The sequence below is a fragment of the Anastrepha obliqua genome, chromosome 4 (assembly GCF_027943255.1).
Source record: "Anastrepha obliqua isolate idAnaObli1 chromosome 4, idAnaObli1_1.0, whole genome shotgun sequence".
In the NCBI taxonomy this organism is placed as follows: Eukaryota; Metazoa; Arthropoda; class Insecta; order Diptera; family Tephritidae; genus Anastrepha; species Anastrepha obliqua.
Genome location: NC_072895.1, coordinates 56,790,100 through 56,810,326, shown reverse-complemented (window position 1 = coordinate 56,810,326; position 20,227 = coordinate 56,790,100). Strand labels below are relative to the sequence as shown.

Genomic DNA, 20,227 nt, shown 5'->3' with positions numbered 1-20,227 from the left:
TATTGTAACCTCACTTTTTTGTTCCCTAGGAAATAATTCATCACAATCGTACAATACACGCCAAGGAGTTTCCATTCGTCTGTAACACATGTGGCGAATCCTATTCGCGTCGTCAACAATTCCATGCCCATGTTGAATCTCACAGCAGAAAAGAATTCAAAAGTGAGTGTGAGTGTGAGTGCCTGAAAATTGTCGAAATACTAACACAAACATGAGTGTAGAGTACCTTAAGCGTAAATGAAGGTTAAATTTCTATAATTCAAGCATATCTTAAACATGTGTACTTCATTTATCTCTTTTGGCTTTATTTAACCGTTTTGTAATTTGCTACCTTCTTACTTTTATCATTTTAGCAATATCTTGCATTATATACTTTTTTCTTTAAATAATAATGTCTGTTTTTTCTTTATTTGCCTTTAGCCTATTCTTGCACCGAATGTGGACAAAAGTTTCCGCACAAGAAACTGCATCAACAGCACTTGGACACGACGGGTCACAAGGCGGACGGAGCAATTTGTGAAGTTTGTGGCGCAGATTTTCTCTCGAAGAATGCACTTTATCAGCATATAATACGTGTCCACAAAAAAGATAACTTTTTCGAGTGCCACATTTGTCAGAATCGTTTTACTTTGAAAGCGAATTTGGAGCGCCATGTACAGCTACACACGGAAGTGAAACGAACATACGTTTGCGATATATGTGGCTCGTCGTATTTTACATATCCGGCACTGAAAGATCATTACAGCAACGCGCACACCGATGCATCGGAATGTAAGTGTACTTTATGTGGCAAACGTTTCGGTTCAGTGAAGTCACTGCAGCGACATTTGCCATCACATTCGGAGGAGCGGCCGCACTGCTGTTGTTACTGTGATCAGGTTGGACATGATAATAATCCCGCCTTAATTTTTAATAACTTAAAGTTTGTTTTTTTTCGCTAGACTTTCAAGTGGAAAACTCATTTGGTGCGCCATAAGCAAACCGTCCACGGCAATCAACCATCACCGAAGAAAGTTAAACGTTTCGCCAAGGATGAAGGTCGGTTCGCAACGCTAGTGGTGAAAATAAACCTCTAAATAAAAGCTTGAAAAATTTTATGAAACATCAAACTACCAAAAACTACTTACGCTAAATTTGCACCAATATCATAATTTTTTAAAATATTTTCATTAACAGAAATGACATCTACGCCAGATATGCCGGGTCCTCCACCTGCGAAAATTACAAAAAAGTCAAATGCGAGTAAACCAAAGCAGCAGCAGCAGACGCAGCAACAAAATCCCCAACAACAGCAATTACAAAGAGGTGTGAGCAGTGTTTCTACACCGCCGCCCCTGTCCACCACACCAGGCACATCACAGCAGGATCCATTCAATGCATCGATGATTAGCAACAGTAGTTCTCAATCTTCGACAGCGTCAGCATCGGCGTCACAGCATTCGCTGTCCACCAATGAATCTCAGCAGAATTCCATGTATACTCAAAATTTTAGCGCCGAAAAGTTAATCGGGCATCAGACACAACAACAACAACAACAACAGCAGCAACAGCCACAACAAGCATTGGCTCAGGTGCCAACACAACATTGTAATCCAGCAGTAGCAGTAGCAGCTCAACATGCGCAGCAACAACAACTTCAGCAACAGCAACTACAACAGCAAAGGCCAACGCCGCCACCAGCGCAGCAGCAACATCAACGTCGCACGCCCAATACGCCTAATAATGGTACACCGGATGGAACTGGCAGCAGCGGTAACCCCAGCATCGGCGTCGGGGTCGGGGTCGGTGGCAGTAGTAATTTGCCCGGCAATAATCTTATGTCGCGGCTGAATAACTTTGGTCCACCTAGCGGAGCTGGTGTCGGTAACGTAACGGGTGGGCCAGAGTTTCACTTCGACCCCAATCATGGTGCATCTAGCGGTTCAAGCACCGCTAACGCATACCAACAACATCAACTTATTAATCAATATCAGCAGCAGCACCACCAACAACAGCAAGCTGCAGCATCAGTGGCTGTAGTACAACAGCAGCAGCAGCATATGCGCAGCCATACTCCACAAAGCCCGCACCAACCGCATCCTCAGCAGCAGCAGCAACATTTTACGTCTCCGCACCACATGCCTGCAACACAACAACAGTTACATCATCATCAGCAAATGTTGCACCATCAGCACCAAATGCAGCAGCAACAACAACAGCAACATCGTCACAATCAGCAGCGTTCACCGCATCATCATGCTACGCCTACTCAACAGCTGCAGCAACAACATCATCAGCCATCACACTCGCCACAACGCGGACGCTTGCAATCACCACAACCTCAACCGTCACAAATGCAGCATCAACAGCAGCAGCAGCAGCAACAACAACAACAGCAATTGCAACAGCAGCAACAATATGCGCTACAACAACAAGCGAATGAGCCGGCTTGGGCCAATATTGGATTTAACACAAATTCGATTGGTGTTGTTAACACGCAACAATCCCAGCCACAGCAACAACAACCACCATCCCAACCACAGCAAGGCGTGGTGGGGGGCTCTCCTAGTAGTGAGCTCAAAGACAACCCCACAAAGTTCTACATTGTTGATGCACCCGATTTCCTTGGCCTTCCAATGAATGTCGGCTCCAATGGTGGTGCGACGGGAGCACCAACACCAAACTCCCTTTCTCAACAACAACAACAACAGCAACAGCAGCCTTCAGTGGGTTCAGGTGGTGGTGTGAAACAGCAGGAATCACCGATAAGCGGAGAGCTTATCAACTTTCCGGTAGACCTGATACCATTGACATTTTATTGCTTTGAGTTTAAAAACTAAGCCCCTTTTTGTTTCGTTTACAGAATATGTGGCCAACGGCTGGTCCCACTACATCACAAATGATGTTTGGAGGTAGTACACAACAACAACAACAGCAGCAGCAGCAGCAGCAGTCACAACAGCAGCCGCAAAACAGTGCACAACCTGGACAAGGTGGTGCCGTTAGTGTTAGTGGTGTTGGCGTTAGTATTGGTGGTGCTGATCCGCATAACTACAACAATATTGGCAGCATACTCACGAATCTTATTGAAACCAATCCACCGCAAATGGAGTATAACTTTGATTTAATGCAGCCAGGGGCCTCGCAAATGGGCGTGTCACAGTCGCAGCAGCAGCATCAACAAAATTCACTTTCAGCTCACCAACAGCAGCAGCAGCAACAACAACAACAGCCACAGCATGCACACTCCGCTCATCAACATCAACCCCATCCACATCAACATCAGCAACATCACAGTGCTGCAGCTGCTGCGGCCGCCGGTAATTATGGTGCAGCCGGTTTGATTCGCCACACTAGCATATACGGCTCTCCAAGTGGTGCTTCACTATATGATACTAGCGCTGCTGCTGCCGCAGCTGCGCACCATCACCATCACCTGCCTTCCCATCATCCCAGTCTCGCGGACTTGTCAGAGCAACACCAAAAGAATAGTTTTCAGCCTTATCACCCGCATACCGCATCACACTCACTGAGCGGACACCATCCACTTGCGCCGACCGCTCACCATCCGCTTGCACCACATTTGTTACCGCCTCCGCCACCGCATGCAAGCATCTATGATCGCGGCGTTGGTGGTGGCGGATATCCTGCGATGCTGATGGGTAGTGGCGGTGGTGGTGCTGGTGGCGAAGAGCAAAAAACGGTACTACCACCAATCAGTGATTATATGCATCACATACAACAGCAGCAACAACAACTGCAGTCACAACACCCGCAACAATCGGACCTAGTCTACTATCCAGTGAAAAACGATTGACATCTAAAGTAGGGCGTGGCGATGAGTGGGGGGATAGTTACAAACGAGCAACATCGTTACAGCGCAAACAGTAGTAGCATAAGCGACTATGCAACGCCGAAACGGCTGCTGACAGAAGAGCAAAAAGTAAGCATAAATTATCACCCACATCAACAGCTGCCGCCAACATACAGGCATTACCACAACAATAAAAGCGGAGAAGCACATTCGCATGCACAACAACCGTTACATCACCATCTCCAACATTATGCTGCTGCGCATCATCAACCGCCGCATGCTTGGTGGCATGCGGTAACAGCGCTTAGCGCACCTCCACCCGCAACAACGCCACTTGCAGCGGGCGGTGGAGGTGGAGGTGATGTAGCGGAAGAAGTAAATGCAGCGCCAGCTACATTTGCAGCTCCTACAACTAAGAGAGGCGAACATTTCTAAGCGTAAGTTAGGAATTGTAAACTGCAAAATACGTTATTATGAAGAAATTATATACATATAAAAACAAACTTATATAATAGAAGCTAGGGTTATACAGACTTCCTACATCATTGCGCTTAACTCGATTTCTATCTAAAAACCTTCTAACGCTACAGAATACACGCAAAGGGACCAATGGTAACAAAAATAATTTGAAAAAGGAGTTTTCCTTTAAAAAATTACTCGTGACTTTTGAACACTTATCAGCTGAAATAAAAGTTAGACCTCTATTCGAAACCGATTGAGATAGTAAATAATATATGATATTTCTTCGGAGACAACTTTTCCCATAAATATTTGTTCAGATTCTGGTCTGCGAGTGTATAGCGTTTTGGTGCCTAAGCGCCCATAAGGATTAGCATCATAGACAAGTGCATATGATTAGGGACAGAGATAATGCGAGCATACACATACACATGTAAACAAACGTGTTGCATAAGTTATGCGAGTTAATATATCACAAAGTTTAATTTATAGAAATTATGTAAATATTTTTAAAACGAAGTAAAATATAAATATTATCAATACAGTTATAAATTTACTCATTTGCACTTAAGCCTCAAATATTGTGCTTCATTATTCACCCGATAAACTACAGAATAGGGCAATTGTACAGCAAGCAAGCAACAACAATTGGTGGCGTGTAATCTTCATGCCACTAAATTGACATCAACAAGTAAATACAATGAAAACAAACTCAAACATAAAAGTACACAAGCCTTTAGGAAGTAAGTTGGATTGTTTAATTATGCCTACTACACCTAAGAGGCAGTTACATTTTGTTTTAACTACATATACACATGATATGTCTAAATATGTATATGCATACATACATATATAAATAATTTTATAAATATACGTACATATACATGCTTACTAGTATATACTATAGGGTGTATATCATTGATTGTACATAGATGAATGCGAAACAAATCTACACATTTGCACATTGTAAGTTTATTTAAAATAGCCCATTCAAAATTTATTTAGCACTCCTCATTATCTATAACCTTTTTATTTATATTTATTTATATTTAGGACTCGTATTTCTAAAGTTATTACTTGATTTTTACGCCAGTTTTTCGGTGCTTGTTTAACTGTGAGGACAAAATCGCTTCAACTTGCTTTAGGTAGATATCCATGTTAAACTAGCACTGAAAAAATGGCCCTACTGGCCCTCAGCGGGATTACGGTATTCTCTGTCAGTAAATTGACGCCAGTAATTGTTTTTATACGTTAAAAATTTGCAATCTCTTATCCACCAGTTATATTCGTATTTCCATTACCCCATTACCCAACCAAAACCTTCGTTCCTTAACTAAGAAAACTTTTTTCAGTTAATATAGTTTTGAACTATTCTAATTTTTCATATGCCACTATTCAATAATATCAAAATTCACTCCAATATTGTTTGTTCTCAAAATGAATTAGTGTGACTTCAAATTTTAAGCATCCTCTTATTTTGGTTACACATAAACTATTTATTAATTTCATTATGCTTCATTACACACATAATATTGATTTAGTGACTGTTTCAAACGAGATTCTAGCAAAGCGAATTCTAAACCCATCTGATGCAGGTTTTTTGCACTCTCATACTTTGATTGCAACTGTTGATTTAAAAGCTTTTTGATCTCTGCCATATTCAGATCATAGCCCTTGAATCGTAATAAATTATAGACTTTATATGTGAGAATTTTTGTCTTGTTATTTTTATAATTATATACATAGCACTTGACACCTAATTATTGATTGACTTAGTTCTGCAAGCACCTGGCTTATTCAAATCTGCTTACAATTTTCTTGAAATTATTTTATATTTTGAATCAAATGAAATTGTGGAAATATTACTTGCCAAAATAAAAACTATTAAGAATAATTTGAAGTCAATTTGGCCTATTGAAAATATATATGTATGTATTTAAAATTTAAATAAAAATGCAATGAAAGTATGAAAACTATGCGAAAAATTTGTTCCAGCTTGTTTCAAATCGAATACAAGTTTACTAACATTTTACACCACTTTGAAAACGGTAACAATAGGCTGCTTTAAAAATATGTTTATTACAATACAATTTAAAGTAATCCTTTAAAATGTATTCATCCACATAATCCTCAACTCGCTCGATAATGCGGAAATATGAAATCTATATTCTGCAGTGCTTCTCGAAAATGTATTCGGCCAAAATTTTAATTGAATTTGGATTTCGTGTTGTGACAGCTTGTGAGTCGAGCGGATTTAGGATTACAGTTTTGACTCATTTAGAACTGCACGATTGAACGATTTGTACAAGAAATCAAACGATAAAATTTTCAGTACTTAATCGTCATAATAATCTTATATTAAAAAAATATATATATTATTTTCTTTTTTTTTACCTCCATTGGGTATAACAGTTATTATTTACAGTCAAACCTAGACAAGCGCGAACCACGGCGAAAACTCCACAAGTGAGAAGAGTTCCGTAATTTTAATACTCGAAAATGTCGTATGTAGACGCTACAGCGTGTCATGTTGTTGTGCTTAGTCTGACTAACAAACAACGCATTTTCGTGTGCCAGGTCCTTTGTTTTTGGAAACTGTGTTTCTTAAAAATTTTGTTTGTCTCCTAAACACCCGCATCCAGGTTGAAGTGTAATAACTCCTCCCTTTCTTATTTGGTCTTGACCATATTATTATTACTTTTTTTTTCTACTGATTGTTAAAACTTAAACATTTGGTTAAATAAAACCTATCGTTCAATCGTCCAGACCTACATAAACAATTACTTTTGCACTGAAAGTATAAATAAAATGTCAGCTAATTAATAAATTCATAGTAAAAATTTGCTAAAAAGAATATTTTGCTAAATATTCAAAATTACTCGTATTGTGCATCCTCGAAGTTTTTGTCTAAAGCTTAGTACTCTGTTCCCATTTCACGTGAAATACCAGCCGAAATCCATATGAAATTTCCAAAGCACATTCCTTAAAGGTGGTGGCACCAGACCAACAACAATGTGCTGTGCATTTGATTGTGAAAACAAAGTATTGAGAAACTAGAAAACAAATAATGAATTCGCCTTTTTTTTCATTCTGAGCTGACAGCCACATGGACACGACGAAAGACAAAAAAAAACAACTCAGCTCATTTACCAACACCACCTTTAAGCGATTCGCCTTGGAAATTTAATAATTTCACCAGGTGTAAAAAAGTTCGCAACATGTTGCCAACATGATGCTAGCAACATTTTTCATCGTCGTTTAAATTGCATTTACTGCTGATTATTTCATGAAAATTGGCAGTTCATCGAATTTAAAAATTGTGTTCTAATTGATATTCAGAAAAATTTTAAAAATCTGTCTAAAAAGTAATCCTGCTTAAAATATGGTAAACTTTTTATTTTATTACCACAATTCTTCAGGTTAATAGAAGAATGTTTAAATAATGGAAATACCCAAAACTCAAATAATATGATTTTTAGCGCCTCAAAGTCAATGGCATAATTTTTGCACTTCTAACCAATTTAATTTTTTTATTTAAAATTGTCCTGTTCTGATTATTTGTATTTTGACAAAAGCTGCTATCAAATGTACACGAGAAATAAAATAATATTACCAGCGAAATTTCACAGATGTGAACAGACTACTACCCTTAATATTTTAAAGTAGAGAGATTTAGAGAAGAATTTGACAAAATGTTGATCCTAATTTAAAAAATAAGTGTACATAAATATTTATTTTAAATTATGAAACGACTACCGTTACTCTGTTTTTAACAATCTAAAATATTTATATACTCAAACTCAAAAAACCTGACGTCGAATTACTGCAGCCGGCATTGAAATTTCATTTCGAAATAAGACAAATATTCGCTCGACTCAATAAGTATAATGCAATAGCTTATTAATTGGCAAAATTCCTTGTTTATTGACTTTTCACTTATCACTTTCATGCTCCTAAATTATCATCACTCTCATATTTTCAAAAAATTAATATTTAAATAGCTCCATCAGTGGAGCTTAGGATTTCTTTTATATTTTGTTACTTTTACTTGACTTCCTGCTCATTCAATATCTGCAGTAGGATTCTGAAGTTACGTTGCAAACAAATATTTTATACGCTTCGCGAATTTCAGAATATCACTGCAGATTAACAAATTATTTATCCCGTCCGCGCCAACCATCCGACCAGTAATCTCAAAACGAACACATATCCAAACTAACTGAAGTTGCTGTAAGAAGTGGCAAGGAAAGCGCTTTCAAAGTTTCTCGAATACGTGTGATCCAACGTTCTATATTCCTAGTCTGTGAAAGCTATATTGGAGGGGTGAAAATGAATATTCTTAATTGGTCAATAAAAAGAAACTGCTTTTAATTCACATGTTTGCGGTTCGATCAAAATATAGAAGAAAATCAATCGGCCGTACACAGGTTATTTAAGTTTTGTTTAATCACAGTATAAAACGTTAACAAAAATTCAATGGCAAATGTTGTGTGTTAATTTCACAGTATATATGAATGGGTGGGTGATTGACTATCTATCACTCGGTTTCGAAACCCGCAGTCGGCACAACACACCAAATGATATAAAGTTTTTCTTATAGCGATCGCCCCTCAGCAGGCAATGGCAAATCTTCGAGTGTATTTTTTCCATGAAAAAAACTCCTCATAAAAAAACCATTTCCCGTTCGGACGCGGCATAAAACTGTAGGTCTCTCCATTTGTGGGACAACCCGCACACCTCAAATTGGAGGAGGAGCTCAGCCAAAATACCCAAAAAAGTTGTAAGCGCCAATTATATGCATGCGTGCACTTACAGTGCTAAAATTTGTACAAATTTGTATTATATACACACATATTTGATAATTAATTATTTAATTGCATTACTAATATTTTAGTATAATTTTAGTAAAATTCAATCACCAACAATATCACACGACAACAACACTGGAATGATTTGTCATTACTTTCTAGGAAGAAGATGAAAGTTTCACTTTTAATAATTGCAAGAAAGTTGTAAAGAATTTTCACAAACAACTTTGGGGGTATTAAACATTTTTGTGAACAATTAGGCTAAAAATGCACTTTCCTTGTCATGTCTGACTGCACCTTAATATACTCGTATGTAATTATTATCCACTTCATTCCTGGCACAAACAACCTACTGAATAGTCTATTTAAACATGTGAGTTAGGTGCCTGTTTTTTCCAGGCACATTTTTATTTTTATATATTTTTGCTTTTTATTAAACAATTTATATATTATATAAATGTAGGCTTAAGTGCTGTTATGATTTCTTAAAGAAACAAACAGTTTAAAGATTTGCAGAGTAAAGAAGCTAGAAATCTCCTTTTTCCTATCTACCTACTATTCGTACTCTATTTACAGCCCATTAGTCTAGCATGTACGTAGTTTAAGCTAACACCCAAAAATCAAGAAGAATCTTAAAAAATATGTAACTTAATTGTACAGATTTACTCATCAGCATAGGCTAAAAATTATTTTTTGTTTCATATCTTTCCAATCACATTTCCTTCATTCTCTCACACTAAGATTTGCTAATTTGTGTATACTCGATTGCATATGGCTTGAATGCAACAAAAAAAGATGCATACCCACAATATAAATAATCATTGTTCTTGTTAATACAAATACAAATACAAATACATATAATGAAAACAATCATTATACATATATAAAAAAAAAAATGTTTTTGTTTTTATCAATTTTTCTTGTAACTCATAAGCAATTTTATATAAAGAACAACCACAAAAGAGATGATTATATTGAAAACAAAAAAAAAAAAAAAACAAATAATAAAAATAAACACGAACCATATTTAAATTACGTGCATAGTAAAGAAAAATTAGTTTATGAAAATAAAAACAAATAAATAAAAAAAATACAAGAATAAAAACACAAAAAATATTTTAAATAATACTGTAATAGTTTTAAGAACAACAACAACAACACAAACCTACAAAATAAAGCATACAAATTAAGTAAAGAGTAAAAACAAACATCGCTAGAAGTGGTAGCATTGGAAAAAAGATAAGATACGATTGAAGATTTGTATTGTATTACAAACAGAATATTTGTATATTTAATAAAAATGATAGTGAAATAAATGCGAATATCGTTTTAAAGGTTACTATTGTTTAATGGGCAGAAATAATGGGTTATTTTTTTAATACAAATTATTTGTGTTGCTGAGCCAATTTTTTTTATCAGGAACATTTTATGAAGTAAAGTGCACCATATACATAATATTTCCAACAGCCGATTGTATCTATTCAGACGACATGACTTCAAATCATTGAGGACGTTTGCGGAAAAGAAATATGGCTTACAACAAATGAAAATTAAAGTGAACAAATTAATAGCTCTCTTCACGTTCTTTTCGAATAAAGATTAGCCAGTAACTAAATATTTGAGAATTAGATAGCTTGCACTCTCAAATAAAAAAGTATCGAAAAACGTACATAAATACAAAACTTGGAAGACTTGTGTGCTAATGAGAAACCCAAATTACTCTCTAACTGTCACTCCAAATTACCCAAGAGACAAAGTAAGCAAGCAGTAGGAATTTATTAAGAATGTTAAATAAAATTATTTTTCCTTTGAGAAATTTCCAAATCCAATATAACCGAAGTCATAAAATTTTGAAAATCAGCCTACGTCAAAAATCACGAATCAAAATGTTGAATGGTCCCCTCTAATTTCCAAGATATAACAAAAAATACTGAATACGTATATATATGTATATATGTATATATATGTATTGGTCAGAAAAGTGTTTGGTTTGTGAAATTATGCCCCACATAAATGAGCAAGCCACAATTTTAACCCATCTTTTTCTCGTAAACTACGACACCCAAATGTCTTTTAGTGCCTACTTAGTAAATAGTGGATTTGATATGATTACCAATTAGAATCCGAAGACTATTTACCAGACAGTGGTCAACAGTCATGTTCGTAAAATAATATCTCTTTGTTATCATTAACATGTTTTCGCTGATCTTTTCGGATAAATGATACAATTTTTTTATATATATAATATTATTATTATTTTATATATTTTTATATATATTTATTATTTTTTATAAAAAACAAACGTATTTTATTTATGCGTTATTTGTAAAAAAGTCAATTACTTACTTAAAGTGATTTAGAAGGAAAGCAAATAAAAAAGATGTTATATTCGGCATTGTTACAAAATTCGTTTCACATTTCAATCAAATGTATGTATGTACATGACTATTTTCATGTTAATACAATATTTGGTGAGACCATGCAACATCTATTACCGATTTGTAGTCCACCTTTTTGGCACTTTTTACTTCAAATGCGACCATAAATTTTCAATTGGCATTATTGCATTTCTTGTTGATGCAATATAATGAACAGCACGAATCACAGAAATATACGTAAATAGTATACCGTTATGTTTCTGGTGTCTGTTTATGTTTCTTCAAGTTGTAAAAACAATTTTGAGATAATGCAAAATATAGATTTTTGATGATTTCAAATAACGATTATTGTTTACAGTATCAAATAGAAGGCGTTAGAAAAGTTTTCTGCTACAAAAAAAAAAAGGAATTCAAAGTAATACGGCATAAGAATCTACTAAGAAAGTAATGATTAATATATTATTCAATAATAAATTGTGAAAAGACTTATGAGACAAACTGTTTGCGTATTGATTGAGTTGCTTCACTACTTTTTTGGATATTTGTGAAAACGTGTGGACGCTCGATCTATGCAGCTTCGGACTATGAATGCATGGTTAATATTCAGTTACATATTATATATTTTCGTGTGGTTTTCTTAATGTATGGGAAATTGTAGCATTTCGTTCACTGTGGAAATAAAATCCTAAAATATTTCAATAACAGTTTCGTTTCAATTCAATTTCAGAATCAATTGAGAACAAATGCACTCCTCAAATGCCCGACAATGATTTCAAAAGTAACTTAAATGAAAATTCATTGCATTTCATAAGTTATAACGTGTCCACCGCAGTTTACATTTGGGTTTGCTGCCGCTAATATGTTTAAGCGCAAACACCAACTAAAACATTTATTAAATCCTACACAAATAATAATAATAATTTGTTGCTATAGCGCCGTCTGGTGGGCACATAGTGTCCTTACCCACACCCATTTCAACCTGATCTTTCACAGCATGATTGTGTTGGGTTTGCATGCATTTTAACATTGAATGGAGGTAATCGTGTTTATTTGCGTGATTTTTCGCCTTTGTTATTGCATCCATATCGAAAAATGGCAACAATATTTTGCAGCTTGTCAATAACGAGGCAATGTGATTGGCTGTCGGCATCTCAAACTTACCTATATACAGATACACAAAAATGAAAAAAGTAAGCAAACGAATTACAGTTTACTCACAATTTCCTTCAAACTCGCAATGGAAACAGTTGACGATTCCTTCAAACCTAAACCGACCCAACTTTGGTCGGAACGTATGGGTAGTATGGTATTTTTTTTTTTTTTTTAATTTTTTTTTTTTTTTTTTTTTAAATTATTCTATAACATCTTAAGATTATTGTGTGAAAGTTTGAAGTGCATTAGAGTAAAATTGACAAAGACACAAAGGATTAAGTATCTACCTCTCCAACCGGATTTCACAATCTTCACAAATCTTTAAACGCGTTTTTCTCACACTTGCCTTTTTTACGGTCGGTGTCCACTGTAGATTCATATCTACTGCACCGATTCTTTTCAAATTTGGTTTTTTTGTTTCTTTACTTTATTCACGAGGTAATGACGTCGAGTTTTTTTTTTTTAAATTTTGTCATATTTTAAAACAACAAAGTTTTCAAGTTTTTTTTATGAAAAATCGGTGTTTTGACTTCAAAGCGCTTTAAAAAATTAAAAAAAAAAAAAAAAATTCGACGTTGTTACCTGCGAAACTTTATTAGCTGATGAAATCAATTTGGTTTTTTGATTTTAGTTGATCCAGTAATGAGTTCTGAGGGACACCGCAATAAAACTTTTTTATGAGACGTCCGCGAAGATTCGCTGCCACCAACTCATTTCTTCATAAAAATCAATGAAAATTTCACACAATATTCTTTAAATATGACTTTATAATGAAGTAATTTTAAAATTTTGAATAAATCAACTGTGTCGACAAAAAAAATTTCGAAAAATATGCTTGTTTTACACCGAATTAACCATACTACACCCCCGTAAGCACGAGTGTATGTGAGGCAGTAACTATAAGATGGTATCGCCGTCTGTCACAAAATTTTTGCTACAGGACCAACGTTGTCAGTAAAATGTTGACAATCTGATGCTTATCACTAATCAAGCGCAGTTGAAATGGAAAAGTAAGTTTTTATTCAATAAACACTACTTTAAGGGGGTGGTAGGGTTTAGCGCTAAAAAAAACACTTTTTTTTTTGAATTTTTTACAGAAATATGGCTTAAGATACATTAATAAAATCAGTTGCATGTTATTGTACATCTTTTCAATAAGTTTTTAAAAAATATTAATAATAAAATATTGACAAATAAGCCCATGACAGAGTTTTTTTGGAGATATGTTTTTCGAGAGGTGCTCTGCGGTGCCAATCGGCATTCGTCGTAGAATCATCTGAAACTAAATTTTCGAATCGAATTTTTCAGTTAAAGTATGACGTAATGCTCTCCCGCCCCCCATTAATAAAATTTTTTTTTTTTTCATTTTTGTAGTTTTGGTGGCAAAAAAACGTAAAACGAGCATTTTTGGCGAAAAATTTCGCCATATTTGTAAGTGAAAAACAACCTTAAAAAAAAAAAAAAAAAAAAACAGTGGGGGGGGGGGGGGAAGGTATTTTTGATTTAGAAAACGTGTGCCAAATTTGAAAAGAATCGGTTGAATAGTTTCGGAGTTGTGATTGGCACCGACTTTTAAGAAGTCGTTTCGGGAAAAACGCGTTTGAAAAAATGACTCTGAAAAATTATCGATGCTCCGCATTCGAGGTAGAGTGCCTACAAAGGCTATAACTTTGAGAGTTCTGCTCCGATCCACTTAAAATTTTGACACAACATTCTTGAAATGATTTACTATAAGATGAGTGAAGAAAAAAAATTTCGATTTTGTGACCCTACCCCCCCTTAAAGTTATTTATTTATTGACTTAAGCGCAAAATGAAAATCAAATTACGCGAAGTTTCCATATTTAAAATAACATGTTTGGCGCGAATAACTTCTACAATATTTCTCAAATCGAGAAATTACTAATTATCAACTTGAGAATGCTTAAGTTAGATAGTTCTCAAAGTGTTTAGAAAAATACAAGAGCAATATTAGATATCAATTTCAAATTTATACATTTCCCTAAGGTTGATTAACTACACGTTTGTTGTAATAAAATTAAAAATAAATATAATATATAATAGTTTGTTGTAATTACCCTGTAAAGTAAAATTTTCATATATTTCAAAACCTTCAAATTTTGTTTTTAAATTCCTTGAAAATATTTGTCCAAATAAAAAAATTTGCGTACTATTTCAGAATAATATAATCAAAATTAATAGCGTAATTAAATGGAACCTGCCATGAGTGAAGAATTTGAACCAAAAGAATTACCCGTTTCGGAGGCGAAACCGAAATCTGCATCAAGGGATTTAAATCGATTTCAGGACCTTAAAGACATAGCAAATCGATTACGTGTGCATGCAATTAGAGCAACACAGGCCTCTAAATCCGGGTAATTGTAGGAAACCAAGCTTGGAACACAGTTATCTTTATCAGCGAACAAATTAAAAATTTAATCAGATAAGAGCAATTTGGTTGGTTATATAGTTTCTTGGGGGTGGGCTTTCAGTGTTTGGCACAAATTTTAAGATTGGAGAGCTTTATTAGCTCCTTGAATATAGAAGAATCGACAATGTATTTTTCTTCCTTAAGGAATTTCTGTACACATTTAATAATGCTAACATTATAGCCCAGTTTCTCCTCAAACATGTAGTTTACATCTTGAAGCTTAAAGTTTTATGTCCCCGAATTGCAAGTGGAATTTTATATGAAGCTTTTGCATGCCAAAAATACTTTTGTGATTCCCGATTGCTTACCGAGGCGTTAAATTTTCGCAATGAGGAACGAACCCAATACGATACTGGTTGGACACACAAATACACTATGGCTAAAAAGCTGATGTGAGGCTGAAATGGTGTTAGATTGGAATTTACAAAACGATTTCGTTATTTAATATTCGGCGGTTTCTAACTTTTTCATATATTCGTAGACATCCCACTTCCTGTTCATCCATTGCCGAGATTCTAGCCGTACTGTTTTTTAATGTAATGCGTTTGGACATTAAGGAACCGCGCAATCCGGCTAGTGATCGTCTGGTGCTATCCAAAGGTCATGCAGCACCCATACTCTATGCTGCCTGGGCAGAAGCTGGACTCTTTCCTGTTGAAGATCTTCAAAATTTACGTAAAATCGATTCCGATCTTGAAGGTCATCCTACACCCCGATTGAATTTTATTGATGTGGGTACCGGCTCATTGGGTCAAGGTGTAGCAGTGGCATCTGGTATGGCATATGTAGGCAAGAATTTGGATAAAGCCGATTATAGGTATTGTGTGCATCGAAGATATGTATTTGATATTTGTTTACAAGTAAAGATGTTGATAGGACCTACTGCATTATTGGCGATGGTGAATCAGCGGAGGGTTCTATATGGGAGTCTCTAAATTTCGCAAGTTTCTATGGTTTGGATAACTTGTGCGTCATATTCGATGTCAACCGCTTGGGACAGTCTGACCCCACACAACTGCAGCATAACTTGGATGTTTATGAAAAACGTGTGAACGCATTCGGTTTCAATGCGCTTGTTGTGGACGGTCACAATATCGAAGAATTAATCAAGTCCTTCGAAGTGGCAGCCACTACCAAAAACAAACCAACCGCCATCATTGCAAAAACATTTAAAGGTAAATCTTTCCCCGAAATTGAGGATCAAGAAAATTGGCATGGCAAACCATTGGGTGATAAAGCATGCCCAGTTATAAGAACAATTGAAAATTCGATCATCAATCGACCGCCATGTCCAGTGGCATTAAATCCAAAAACAGCTGATGGCATGACGGTACCTGAAGTCAATATTACGAATGCAAAATTATCTGCGCCACCATCTTACACATTGGGCGAAGAAATAGCCACACGTGTCGCTTACGGTACAGCACTGGCCAAGTTGGCAGGTGGGTGTGATCGTGTGATAGCGCTCGATGGCGATACAAAGAACTCCACTTACTCAGATAAGCTAAAGCAACAATTTCCCGACCGTTTCATTGAATGCTACATTGCAGAGCAAAATCTTGTTGGAGTAACCATTGGCGCCACCTGTCGTAATCGTACAATAGCCTTCGCCTCCACATTTGCCGCATTTTTATCGCGTGCATTTGATCAAATTCGTATGGGTGCTATATCTCAGACTAATGCCAATTTCTGTGGTTCCCACTGTGGTGTGAGCATCGGCGAGGATGGCGCTTCACAGATGGCACTCGAAGACATCGCCATGTTTCGCGCAATACCAGGTAGCACTGTCTTCTATCCCTCTGATGCGGTGAGCACTGAACGCGCCGTGGAACTGGCTGCAAATACACCAGGTATATGCTTTATACGTACCTCCAGACCGAGTACGACAATTATTTACAAAAATGAGGAGGTATTTCAAGTGGGCATAGGTAAGGTTGTGAAACAGTCACGAAAAGATAAAGTACTCTTAATCGGTGCTGGCATAACGCTATACGAATGTTTGGCTGCTGCTGCAGATCTTGAGAAAAAAGGAATAAAAGTACGAGTTATTGATCCTTTCACTATTAAACCGTTAGATGCAGGTCTAATAATGGCGAATGGGCGTGCATGTAATGGGCGTATTATTGTAGTTGAAGACCATTACCAACAAGGTGGTTTGGGCGAGGCTGTGCTCAGTGCTCTTGCGATAGAACGTGATATGGAGGTGAAGCACTTATATGTACCGGAAGTACCGCGCTCTGGACCGCCAACAACCCTTATCGATATGTTTGGCATCTCATCGCGTCATATTATAGAGGCAGTGACCAGTTATATGGGATGCAATTGCGCATCACTACATATTGAGGATTGAAGAAGCTACACTACACACATTCCGCATTCAACGGAATCACAAGTTTGAAGGTCGAAACCCGCTACAGTCCGTTTTAACATATCGATCTATAACATTAAACTAGTGGAAAGGTTTAAAAAAAAATAATAACTGATTCCACTTAATTTAAAAATTTACTTAAATCACTGAGAAGCTAATCGTGGTAGCTTGTTTTTGAATATTGTTTTGTAACTTTAATTATAAATACAATAAAAGTAATAATGTTTCATTTGCTACATGCCATCAAGAAACCTTCGCGACGTTATAGCCTAGACAAGCGGTGGCGTCAATTGGGATTAACGACTTAATTCGGAATTATATGCAACTAATGCGGATTGACAACTAGGCTAAATTTGCATAACTGAAGCGGTTTAGGAGTATTTCGATGGCAGGTTCAGATTTTTTGAAATAAATAATAATATAATTCGCGTAACTCGTTTTTCACACCACAATTTTAATCAGAATTAATGCGTCGGTAATCACGATTAACGCGATCGTCTGTCTAGGCTATTACATGCGAAAGAAACTAGGAAGTACTTTTAATGAAGGGGGAAAATACATCGGAAACAATCTTCGGCAAGCCCCTATTAGGAAATAAGAGAAGTTCACAGTTTGGAAACTCTAATTTTGAATGATGTAATCTGGGAATGTGGAATCAGTCACGAAACCTAAATTTATTTTTATTTTTTACATAGTGCAAGATGACGTTACAATATCATACATGATCTTGCTACATTGAAGGAAGTTTCGAAATGAGAAAATGGCTGTCACACTACAAAAAGTACTGCATTGCTGTTCAGACGGTAACGAAGTAATGTGAGAGTACGCCGTGTTGAATTGTTTGTATGTTTTTTTTTTGTAAACAAACCGCTGTCACAACCTCTGTTACTTCGGCCAATCGACTGATTCTTTAAATTCACTGAGAGCCGCTTAGTGACCTTTTTGTATCAGCTTACATACCAACTAACACATTGCCAATATCCTTTGTATTCACGATGTACGGAATGCATAGGTGTGGTTAAGGTCAGACCGTTAGCCGGCTCTCAGCGATTTTGAAAGGATTTCCTGATTGGTTGACGTAAGCCGGGCCTCACAGCGGTTTGTTGACGAAAAAACTGAGATCGACTGTGCCGGTGATTACGATAAAAGTCAACGCAGTGAAATTCTGCAGAATTCTGCTATCGAGTTCCCAGTGACGTTGCAGTCGGATGGTCAAACCTGGAAATCCATTATCCTTGCTTTGTATTCGCTGTTTGTAACAGCATAAGTGAGCTGAAATGGCAGGGTTCGCCCGGATATTAATTTGGGTCGTTTCGATCATCTTTAAGGTACAAAAATTGTTTGGCTGAAAACGGAAACCAAACATAACGATAACTTTGAATCGATTTAGTATACCGATAACATCGATATGAGCTCCAACCAGAATCAGCTGGCAAAATTATAGTTGTCATTATTCGGCTATTTGTTGACGCGTCATAATCGCTCGTAGACAAAAACGAATATCATTTTGTACTTAACCAAAAAGTAAGAAGCAGCATTAAAGGCAGACAAACTTCGCTAAAATAACCTTTGGTGAAAATTAGAATAATTAAATAAGTGTACAATGGCGGTAAGTGCGAAAATGCTAGAAGTGGCACCATGCGTTAATATTTCATTGTTTTTAATTTATCAGCCATCACAAAAGGGTAAACAAGGCACAAAAGGAGCGAAGCAGATTGTGGAGGAAAATAAGGCCACTTTGAAGTTTTATAGGAATATGGCAATAGGTAGTACTGCTGGTAACGTTTTAATAAATTTGATATTTTTTGGACTGAGCAAAGTAACTGTGGTATGTACTTGTTAAGCCTTAATGAATGAACACAAAAAAAATAAACCTATGGTATTTACTTTCACTGAAGATTATGGGCATCATAGCCGTGTTGTCGTTAGCTGCCGCCGTTCAGTTTATGGTTTTCATGTCGCGACCAAAGTACTCTGAAACGGGCGCTATTCTTGATTCCGGTAACGATTTGAATATGGAAGGTGGAATTGCAGAGTATGTGCAAATGGCCATTTTTTTGTTGATAGACTAATCCTTTTTCTTTATATTCTTTCTATTTTGATTATAGAAATGTTAAGGATCTAATCATTCTGACAGCAGGTTCGCTTTTGCTTTCCCTGTTGTCGAATTACTTTTGGTTCCTCTTACTCTTGGCACCACTGCGTGCGTTCTGGATGTTGTGGGGTAGTGTGATACAGCCTTGGTTATCACAACGCAACGCTGCTGCCGAGGAACCAGAATTGGACGAAAAGAAACAACGTAAACTCGAACGTAAAATGCGTCGTATGAGATGAATATGCTGAGATTAAAGATCAGCAATGTAAAACAGTGCCCAATGAGCCTTGAAGTCAAGAATGCGGCTAAATGTATTGCGAATGCCGATTATGCTTGTAATACAGTAGCTGTTCATCAGATATTAAGTGGTCTAACAGTTAATATTTAATTTGGTTATTTGCCTTTCTGTATTTGGTTCTCGTCTATGCTGCAGCAGATTAATTCTAGTTACCAATTTTGTTTGTGTTTTGGTAGAAGATAGTTTTTTATAAATATTTATAAGCAGTCGATTTTTAAAATAAGAAACATTAAATAAGAGAATTTAAAACAAACTACCTAACTAAAATACTTTTAAATTTCATTATTTCATACAGAATACGCTTTACCACATAAAGATGGTAAGTTTTACGACCGATCAGTAATGCATAATGTTCCTCATTCAACATGCAAAAATGGATTAGGTTACACCAATATATATAGATTTTTTTAATATACCCTATGTGTATACAGTCGCGAAAAAAAAAC

The 20,227-nt window shown here is 36.1% G+C and overlaps 3 protein-coding genes across 5 annotated transcripts in view; all 3 read left to right on the top strand.

Moving 5' to 3' along the window:
- Nucleotides 1-10,394, top strand: part of LOC129246374 (uncharacterized) — a 37,079-nt gene extending 26,685 nt beyond the window's left edge. For 2 of the 3 annotated variants that reach the window (XM_054885142.1, XM_054885140.1), the window contains 5 exons: nt 30-174; nt 421-878; nt 942-1,038; nt 1,177-2,771; nt 2,843-10,394. In XM_054885142.1, coding sequence (XP_054741117.1) covers nt 30-174; nt 421-878; nt 942-1,038; nt 1,177-2,771; nt 2,843-3,796 — 3,249 coding nt within the window. In that variant the 3' untranslated portion in view covers nt 3,797-10,394. The remainder of the gene's footprint in view (nt 1-29; nt 175-420; nt 879-941; nt 1,039-1,176; nt 2,772-2,842) is intronic. The other variant, XM_054885141.1, reaches the window with a different exon arrangement.
- A 4,312-nt stretch (nt 10,395-14,706) lies between these two features.
- Nucleotides 14,707-17,457, top strand: LOC129246040 (transketolase-like protein 2). Its single transcript, XM_054884548.1, has 3 exons — nt 14,707-14,964; nt 15,502-15,837; nt 15,897-17,457. Exons 1-3 carry the CDS (start codon nt 14,801-14,803, stop codon nt 17,368-17,370), a joined length of 1,974 nt encoding a protein of 657 aa, XP_054740523.1. The 5' UTR covers nt 14,707-14,800; the 3' UTR covers nt 17,371-17,457.
- Nucleotides 17,458-18,650: 1,193 nt separating this feature from the next.
- Nucleotides 18,651-20,046, top strand: LOC129244647 (transmembrane protein 208). Its single transcript, XM_054882395.1, has 4 exons — nt 18,651-18,997; nt 19,061-19,216; nt 19,287-19,423; nt 19,497-20,046. The coding sequence occupies exons 1-4, from the start codon at nt 18,992-18,994 to the stop codon at nt 19,720-19,722; spliced, it is 525 nt and encodes a 174-aa protein (XP_054738370.1). The 5' UTR covers nt 18,651-18,991; the 3' UTR covers nt 19,723-20,046.
- Nucleotides 20,047-20,227: the final 181 nt, after the last annotated feature.